Source organism: Pyxicephalus adspersus, chromosome Z (assembly GCF_032062135.1).
Source record: "Pyxicephalus adspersus chromosome Z, UCB_Pads_2.0, whole genome shotgun sequence".
NCBI classification, from domain to species: domain Eukaryota; kingdom Metazoa; phylum Chordata; class Amphibia; order Anura; family Pyxicephalidae; genus Pyxicephalus; species Pyxicephalus adspersus.
Window position 1 is genome coordinate 9,413,861 of NC_092871.1, and position 10,088 is coordinate 9,423,948.

At 38.2% G+C, this 10,088-nt stretch overlaps 1 protein-coding gene across 3 annotated transcripts in view; it reads right to left on the reverse strand.

The window, feature by feature from the left end:
- Positions 1 to 1,209: 1,209 nt before the first annotated feature.
- The window catches only part of LOC140343708 (class I histocompatibility antigen, F10 alpha chain-like), a 10,442-nt gene continuing 1,563 nt past the window's right edge, over positions 1,210 to 10,088 (reverse strand). The window contains exons 1-6 of one of the 3 annotated variants that reach the window (XM_072430563.1): positions 8,307 to 8,527; positions 6,466 to 6,744; positions 3,749 to 4,027; positions 2,867 to 2,968; positions 2,495 to 2,521; positions 1,210 to 1,634 (exon numbers count right to left, since the gene is read on the reverse strand). In XM_072430563.1, the coding sequence (XP_072286664.1) occupies positions 2,514 to 2,521; positions 2,867 to 2,968; positions 3,749 to 4,027; positions 6,466 to 6,744; positions 8,307 to 8,472 (834 nt within the window). In that variant the 5' untranslated portion in view covers positions 8,473 to 8,527 and the 3' untranslated portion in view covers positions 1,210 to 1,634; positions 2,495 to 2,513. Of the gene's footprint in view, positions 1,635 to 2,494; positions 2,522 to 2,866; positions 2,969 to 3,748; positions 4,028 to 6,465; positions 6,745 to 8,306; positions 8,528 to 10,088 lie in introns of those variants that run through there. The other 2 variants (XM_072430565.1, XM_072430564.1) reach the window with 2 other exon arrangements.

Sequence of the window (10,088 nt, forward strand, 5' to 3'; positions counted from 1 at the left end):
CAGGTGAACAAGTATCAATTCCCAAAGTAAAATAAGTTCTATCAACATGACCTGAAAGGCTGCTCAGCAAGGAGGAGGCCACTTCTCCAATGCCACCATAAAATAGCGATTCTGCAGTTTGAGCTGCCAAATAGGATTCTGGAGAAATGTCTTTTAGTCTGATAAATCCAAGACTGAACTGTTTGGCTATATTACCCTTTGTCTGTTTTTACGGTATGATAAAGGGTGCAAAAAGGGTGAAAAAGAACACCATCCCACCCATTAAGGGGAAGGAGCATTATGTTGAACGTGTGCATTGCTGTAGGAGGGACTGGTGCACATCTGAAGACTTAAGTGTAACTAAGCCACAAATGTGTCTTCCAAATGGACATTGAACCCAAGCATACATTTAAAGTTTTGGCAAAATAGCTTAAGGGCAAAAAGGCCAAGGTATCACAGAGGTCATTACAAAGCCCTGACCTCAATCCTATTGACAATTTGTGGGCGCATAATATGGAAATAAAGCATGTATGAACAAGGAGGCATCAGAACAATTAGAGAAGCTGACTGTAGATATACTTTAAAGTTGCTACAATTTGATTTTATACTCATAAATTTTCCTGGTTCTGATAGCTGGCAACATTCACTCCCTTTCCTCCAGGTGTTCTAGAAGTCACCCCTTTTTTGAATACTTGGGTACTCAAAAGGTCAATAGAGCAGAACCCTTCTCCAATCCTTAGAGTCTACTGTCACTAGTAAGGCAGCTCTTATATCAAGGTACCGTCAACTAGGGTCCCAGAATGAAGCTCCAGAGAGTGAACAGTTGAAAATCATTAGCAAATAAATGGATAGCAAAGTGGTTGAGAGAAAGGAGTGTAAGCTATACAGCCAACAATATTCTTGTCATAAACAGGTAGTCCCCGAGTAAGGAACATCCGATATACAGACGCCGCCTAGATACGAACGGGGCTTTACTGCTGGCTTGTTTGCAGAATGGAGGCTTGATGGGGTTGTGGGTGATCTTAAGGACTGAGCTCTTTTGCAGCCTCTTGTAACACTTTAATGACCAAGACAAACTCTGCAGTTGTTTCTTTTTGCATATCAAAGCACAGCTTGCTCCAGAAGGTAATGAATGTCTAGACTCCATGAAGTTTTTTTTTTTCTTGCTTTATTTGTGATTAAGTCACAGTGAAGATTTTATAAAGTAACTGACACCACATTGCCTAATAATATGTTGGGACAAACATCTGTCCTAATTGCATTTATTAAAATAATGTACCTGTTCCGACTTACATACAAATTCAACTTAAGAACAAACCTACCTACAAACCTCGTAAGTAACTACCTGTATATTACAACCTTATGTACAAACTTATTTAGATTTACCAAATGTACAGTAGACCTACTTAAATAATGGAATTTATAATTAACCAGGCAGGCGCTCACACTACACATTTGTTGGGTAATTTCTACTTCACCATACTGAATGCAAACAATAGTCATTTATTAACAAATGACATGGAGATTCACATATTAATTAAAGCAGACAGAAGCAACTGGCTGCATATGCATGATTTGATGGAAGCTTTGTGTGTCTTCTTGTGGGTATGTATTCAACCGTATTCAATTCAGGTTAAAAGGATCTGTATCAGAGGCTGTAAAGAAAAAAGTGAACTATTTGGTGTGCAAAAAGATTATCATAAAAATCATGACTATTATACACTGCATATGCAGGACAAAGTTGAAAAAGTCTTTGCATGTATGTATATATATTTTGATTTTTCTATCCAGCAAATTGTGGACATCCGTCCATCACACATATAAGAGTCTGTGTGCTTTCCAAAATCATTGGCCCATTTTTGGTTATAAGAGCCATCACTTTTCTGGCAAAACGTTCCAAAGGATATTGAATACAATTAATGAGACAATGATGAAAACACTTTTTTCAAAGTATCAAAATTGATACCTAAATATTCCTCCACATTTTACTTCTATCCAATATCTATTTTTAGGATGTGGTATCACTAATTTGTGACGCCCATTGGATTTTTTTGTGTTATCTGAAAACTTTTCAAAAGATTTTTACATTGTGTCTATGGAAATCAATGCCAAAAAGCACTTTAAAGTCCGATAGTGATGTTAAATGGGATCCAGCTTGTAAATGACTTTCCAACTTATCCCAAAAGTTTTCAAAAGGGTAGGGACAGAGCTTGGTGTAGGTTACTCCAGTTTCTCCATAAAAGACTCATTAAAGTGTGTTAATGAAGCTGCCGGATAAGAGCATTTCCAAACTTATGGAAAGAGCACAATTGTCAAAAATCACAGTATATGACTTAATATTAACAGTTCCCTTTGCTGTAAATTCCTGAACTCATTTATTTGGTGGGTTGTCAACATAATAAGAACATATATCATAACAGTAATTACCCAAAGAAATTACTAGTAATTAGTTATTGTTTACTTGTAAATGATATGTATATTGATACAGATGGACCGGGTATAGTGGAATACTTACTGGGGCTCCTGAAAGCATGTTAGAATTCTGAAAAAATGTAAGAGATAGAATGAAATTATGTAAACAACAATGCACCAATACAGCCTCTAACAAATGCTCATCTAAACTTTTAGAACTTTCTGCCTCTAAAAAATTTAAAAAAGGCTGCAAAGGCTACATATAGAGAAACATTCAACAATATTGTATAAGTATATATAATGGCCATAAATCATAGTAAAGTAGTAATTGAGTGTATTTTTTTAATCTTTGTACAGGCCAAATTTTTTCATTAATAAGTATAAGTAAGTATATTAATAAGTATAATACAGCAATAGAAAGTAACATGTGAGAAAAGCTCTGAGAACATAACATCCTCCAAGTACTGACACTTACTCTTATACAGATAGACCGCAACAATAATAATTGCAGTAACAGCGATAAAGGAACCAATGGCGGCACCAACAATCACATTAAATAGATGGTCGCTGTTGGGGTCTAAAAATAATAAACAAAGAAAATCATAAAATGAAGATGTCCATAAGGGATCCAATTATAAATGCTTTTACAACTTTCACCCATTGTTTACACATTTTTCCAGTTGAACCTAGAAGGAAAACTATATAAATATTATGTGCAAGATATGTAACTCTTGTGTGAACACTTTTATAAAGCGAACCTTAGAAACCAAAAACAAAGAGAGACCAGAAGCCACCCACAGCTGTTCTGATTATTAACAAAAATGTAAAAAGGAAGAAAGGTTCCCAATTGCTGGATTACATAAATAGTGGGTGTTTTGAGTGATAATCATGTGGAAACTGTCCCTGGTTTTTTATTAGTGTAATTAATTCATTGTTGGGGCCTAGTTAATAAATCTGGTACTAATGCTACAAAAGTATAGGTCTGAATGTGACAATGGGTGTTTAATAAATCCATAGTGATAAAGCCTACACATCACACAAGTGGACTGGATAGGAAGAACCTTATGTTTGGTTATGGATATAGTGGGAAAGATTTGTACTGGTGGCCATAGCCAAAAAGAAAAAGTAATGGGAATTAGAAAATTCAAAATGTTAAAATTGTCCCAAGAACGAGAGGTAAGGGGATTTTTTTTTACTGGGACATTTGTTTCTGACAAATGTCAAGGAGGGAAGTTTGAAAGATTCACTTTTTATTATTTATATTGTTTTATTTGAAGCTACTTTGAAAGCAAACTATCTATATTAACAGTAAGGAATAATAATATAATTCGAATAATATCTTTTTTGTTCTACTTACGCCAATTCACACGGACCGGCTCATCTCCCAGACTGCTGTGCTCCACATAACAGGAGAAAGATTCTTCTTCCCCAGCTGGCACTTCCACACTGACTCTGATCTGATAGGTGCCATCGGGATGGGGGAGAATTGGACTCATTTCATCTGAAGGAATATGGTCTACCCCATTCCTCATCCACTTCACATCCACAGCTCGGGGGTGAAACCCGCACACCAGGCAATGAAGTCTGATCACTTCCTCTGATTGAAGATGACCCCACACCTTTACCTCTGGGCGCACTGAGATGTAGATACAAAAATATTACCTCCAAACCATCATAGGCATACAGAAGTCCCATTAAAGTATTTCAATCTAATTTAATATTGCTCTTTACTGTAATCATAGTTTGGCTGCTTAAAAGATTTCAAAATATTAAAGGCCCAAAAGCAGTGTGTATGCACAAAGTAATCCTATCCAGTATAGAATTAAAGTTGGATTGTCATGTTCATTTGTTCACTAGGGGATCCTGCTTCCATTTATCCCCAGGATAGGCACCTCACTTACCATTATCCACACTAGCACCAAGGAAGATCCTCCAATACACAGACCCCTTTAGGCAGTTTTCGCACCGGCAGGATAATAGTATGACTTTATTCAGACCCCAGCATAGAAGTACTGGCCCCTCTGTGAACAGTCTTCAGTATATAAGCACTGACTACCTTGGTGACCAGTCTCCAGTTTATGTGCACTCACCTCTTTGTTACCACTCTACGAAGTATGAGCGCTAAACTTTTACCAGTCAGTCTCCATAGTAAGTGGATTCAAAAAGAACTTTGGCCAAACAGCAGAAAAACTCTACTACTCTCCTGAGTTGAATATGCTAATTGGTTAGTAAGTTGGTTGAAGGAGGAAAGGATTTGGGAAGCTGCATTACTCGACAGGAAAACAGACAATCACTTACCTAGTTGCTTATTGTGGTAAACATGTATAAATATGTATATAGATCTCAGGACTTATAATACTAATACTTTAGTAGAGAAAATATTAAACATATGTGTTTTTAATGTATATGGAGATCCAGGTGTTCCTCAGGGTTCCTGCAGAAAGTTGCTTGTGTTTTCTTTACCTAGGTACCGTGGTTGCCATTAGTTAAATGGTTTGATTATTTGTTTTATTAATTTTTTTTTGTATATGCTGACTAATCTCATTCTCCTTTTATGTTTTTTATATTTTCTATTTTGCTTTATTGGACCTTGCCAAGAGGACTATCAATTGAGGTTGAGTTGTTTTTTAGTAGACTGTAAAAAGCCCAAAAAGAAACATTCATTTGCAAAGAAGCAGTCTCATGTAATGCATCTCGAGTTGAAGTCTCCTGACTAGTGTTGGTCCAATATCTCATTATTCGATTTGCCTCCTATTCGATCGAATAGTGAGATATTTTGCGGGTGATCGAATGCCGAATTTGAGCACCATTGAAGTTAATTGTGGGAGAATTTTAGGGATTATTAAGGGCTGCAAGAGCAATCAGATTGCTCAGCCCTTTACTAGTTGTATATGTTCTTGGATAGAGTTTCTCTATCCAAGAACACAGGGAGCCTGCAATCACAGCTGTGACCGCAAAGTGGGATCTGAACTGCAGATAAACTTTGCAGTTCCATTACGATCCCCTGGGCACTACAGGTTAATTAATGAATAAATAAATGTATCATAATATTACTATGCTTTTTTTAACACTTTTTTTACATTTTTTTATCCAAAATTTTCATTTCGTTTTTTTCAAGTCGCGTCTAATTCGAACAGCAATTTTCGGGTTGAATAAAAGGACAACCCAAATTCGAACACCAACACTACTCCTGCCGCATCCCCAAATACTTCCATAGTATGTTTGCACTCCTATTTCATATCCTGTCATATGTCTGTAGTTTCTATTGGCTTTTAGTAGTGTTAGAGAAAAGCACTAAATATAATGTGCGGGCCCATACCTGAAGCTCCTCAAGTTGACCTCTGGCTTAGAGAGTGGGACACAGAGCCCCAAACATAGTAGGGAAAAACTATACAGGACATTGGTAGTAACCTAACAGAAACACCATAGTCTGCAGCTTTCACATACAGTATATTTACCCAACACTCAAGGCCCAAACAGCATTTATGGGCACATACAGTTATAGGTATTGATGAATACTGATGATGATATAAAGAAATACCAAAGTGAATTCTAAAATAAAATGAGGTTTTATATATGGTAAAAAAATTCAGTTACCTTACCAAAGTCCCTGTAGCCTTCGGGCAAGTGTCTATTAGAAGAAGGATGTTGTATTATACAGAATTGGGTTATTGGTTCATATGAAACTGGCGAGTTGGTGCTGTTCATTGGATTGCTAGTAAATCAAGAATTTGCTTTCTTTTGGGGTTTAGCTCCCTTTCTGGGCAGTCCAAGGTGTTGCTTTGCCATTGTTCTTTGCTAGGAAAGATCTTTTAATATTCTTACCAACAAGGTATCTAAGTAGTTGAGTGTTTTATTTGGGGATCTTGCTGCTGATTACCAGAAATACAAACACTAGAAAGACAAATCCCTTATTGCATCATTAGATGCGAATTACTGTGGTACCGGGTGTCTTACAGGTGACAAAATGGGTGCACAGCAGGTTTTATTATCAAAGAATACTGAATGAAGACATGTTCTCTAGAAAGTGCCATCGACACCCCATAGGGGTTAGGTTATACATTGCACATTTACCTTTCCTCTCCACATCTTCTTTACCATATTGAACGGATTTATTCACTTGATCGATACATTCGCTCTCCAGGTAATTCTTCATTATCTCTCCCCAGTTTAACTCAGGGCTGTTCCATTCCTTTATGATTAGCCGAGCCTCCTGTACAGTTGGGATATACTTTCCATTCTGCATGTCCAAGTAGATGACATCTCTTCCATCATATGCGAATAGGCAATACCCTGCTGTGCTACCATCATCTTGCAGCTCACAGCCGTACATCATCTGAGCACTATGGAATCCTATACATGGCACAGAAAGATGTTAATTAGGAACAGAACATTTCAGGGTCAGGTGCTTGGCAGTATATTGTATGTCACTTTTAAAGTACCTTGTCTATGTATGAAATAAATTAAAAAGCCTCTTTCATTAAGCAAAAACTACTGCAGGTATAAAGCAGCTTCTTGTCACTGCAGAATCTCAGGCCTTTTCAACAATACTTTCTCATGGACATTCCTATAGCTCTGGAATTTGGTGCATGAAATAAAAAAAGCTTAATATACACAAAGGTTTCCCAATGACAAAGACTCTTTAAAGCATTAATAGTAATATGCAATGTTTGCGTCCACCCTACAAAAGACTAACGTATGATGATATGGTATCCTAGCACTGGGCTGCACTCTGATGGACGTGTTTGAGTTAAAAAAGAAAACTGACGGCAAAAACAAAACTGGACACTGGATAGTATGAAATTATTTCAAGAGAACAATGCATAGGAAATGATGGGGAGTGGAAAGTGTAGGAATGGAGTGCAAGGGGTATACAGATAGAGACTATGTGCAGGAGGCAGTGTTTGCAGGAATGAAGTGTAAAGGCACACTTAACCAGCATGACTACCACAGAATTCTGCAGCGGCATGCCATCCCATCTGGTTTGCGCTTGGTAGGACCATTATTTGACCCCCAGACTGTGTGAGGTCTATTTACCCAAGAAGGAGAATGATGCGTTGGATAGCCTGACCTCCACAATCACCCGACCTAGACACAAGTGAGATGGTTTGGGAATAATTGGACCACAGAGTAAAGGAAAAGCTGCCAAAAAGTGCTCAGCACCTCTAAGAACTCCTTAAAGACTGAGTTGGGGAATGAAAAGTGGGATCCCAAATGTAAAGGATATTTGGCATAATCTGCTTTACCCTTGCCTAGAATAGGGCTATTTCTAATGGTGTTGCAGCAGATTTGCAGCCCTTTATTTGAGATCCAGGTCCGGTGTGTTCTGGAAGGAATGGGTGGGCCAGACACTCCATCCCTTTCCAGGCCAGAAATAGAATGGCTCTGGAGAACCTGGCCATTGATAAAAAGGCATCATCTATTTGGAAAAGGAACTAAAGGGCCTGGATCCCAAATAAAGGGCTGCAAATCTGCAGCAATGCAATTAGTAGTAGCCCTATCCAGGCCCTGCAATCCCCTTTCCAGGCAAAGGTGAAGTAGTTGATGACAAATATCCTCTAAAATTGACATCCCACTTTTCCTTCCTCTGTTGGAGGAACAACTGTTGGAAAACTATTCAAGGTGACTTTCTCGTTAAACTGACTGAGGAAATGCCAAGAGTGTGCTATCATCAAAGCAAAAGGTGGCTTCTGTTTAATCATATTCTGGTGTTTAAAACCTTTTGTTTAAATCATAATTCAATAAGTGTTCCTTCATAATATGGATGTCTTTAATTTTAATATACAATGTAGAAAATAATAAAATAAAAGAATATCATTGATTGAGAGTGTGTCCAAACTTTGAACTGGTACTAGATATGTATAGTTACATACCTACACACACATGTTTACATGCACGACTAAACAGATTTTTACCTTCAGTCTGGTTGAAGCATCCCATTCCCTCCCTTACATGATTCCTAAATTCTGTCTGATAAAATTTAGCATCCTGTAGCTCTTCCTCCCAGTACTGGGGTTCCTCTTTATTCATCCAGGGAGCCACAGAATGGAATTTTCCAGTGTCACTGCTATACTGATGCATTTGCTTATCATCCAAAAATGTACCAATAGAGAGTTCCGGCAGAGCAAAACCTGTTTCCGAGTAAAAAGCCTCTTTCATTAAGCAAAAACTACTGCAGGTATAAAGCAGCTTCTTGTCACTGCAGAATCTCAGGCCTTTTCAACAATACTTTCTCATAGACATTCCTATAGCTCTGGAATTTGGTGCATGAATTAAAAAAGCTTAATTTACACAAAGGTTTCCTAATGACAAAGACTCCTTAAAGCATAAATAGTAATATGCAATGTTTGCATCCACAGTACAAATGACTAACCTATGATGATATGGTATCCTAGCACCAGGCTGCTCTCTGATGGTGTTTGAGTTAAAAAAGAAAACTGACGGCAAAAACAAAACTGGACACTGGATAGTATGAAAGTATTTCAAGAGAACAATGCAGAGGAAATCTAGGGAGTGGAAAGTGTAGGAATGGAGTGCAAGGGGTATTCAGATGGGGCTATGAGGCAGTATTTGCAGGAAAGAAGTGTAAAGGCACACTTAACCAGCATGACTACAACAGAATTCTGCAGCGGCATGCCATCTCATCTGGTTTGCGCTTGGTAGGACCATTATTTGACCCCCAGACTGCGTGAGTGCTATTTACCCAAGAAGGAGAATGATGTGTTGGATAGCCTGACCTCCATAATCACCCGACCTAGACACAAGTGAGATGGTTTGGGAATAGTTGGACCACAGAGTAATGGAAAAGCTGCCAAAAAGTGCTCAGCACCTCTAAGAACTCCTTCAAGAGTTGGGGAATGAAAAGTGGGATCCCAAATTTAAAGGATATTTGGCATATTCTACTTTACCCTGGCCTAGAATAGGGCTATTTCTAATGGTGTTGCAGCAGATTTACAGCCCTTTATTTGAGATCCAGGTCCGGTGTGTTCTGGAATGAATGGGTGGGCCAGACACTCCATCCCTTTTCCAGGCCAGAGATAGAATGGCTCTGGAGAACCTGGCCATTGATAAAAAGGCATCTGCCATTGAGATAGAATGGGGGGGGGGGGGGGGATATGTAGAGAAAGGAAAACTAGGATGCCAAATTTAGAGGATCTTTGGCATCATCTATTTGGAAAAGGGATTAAAGGGCCTGGATCCCAAATAAAGAGCTACAAATCTGCAGCATTGCAATTAGTAGTAGCCCTATCCAGCCCCTGCAATCCCCTTTCCAGGCAAAGGTGAAGTAGATGATGCCAAATATCCTCTAAAATTGACATCCTACTTTTCCTTCCTCTGTTGGAGGAACAATTGTTGGAAAACTATTCCAGGTGACTTTCTCGTTAAACCGATTGAGGAAATGCCAAGAGTGTGCTATCATCAAAGCAAAAGGTGACTTCTGTTTAATCATATTCTGGTGTTTAAAACCTTTTGTTTAAATCATAATTCAATAAGTGTTCCTTCATAGTATGGATGTCTTCAATTGTAATATACAATGTAGAAAATAATAAAATAAAAGAATATCATTGATTGAGAGTGTGTGTCCAAACTTTGAACTGGTACTGGATATGTATAATTACCGTATGTTTCGGACCATAAGACGCACTTGTTTTCCCCCAGAAGTGGGGAAAAAAGTCCCTGCGTCTTATGGTCCAAAT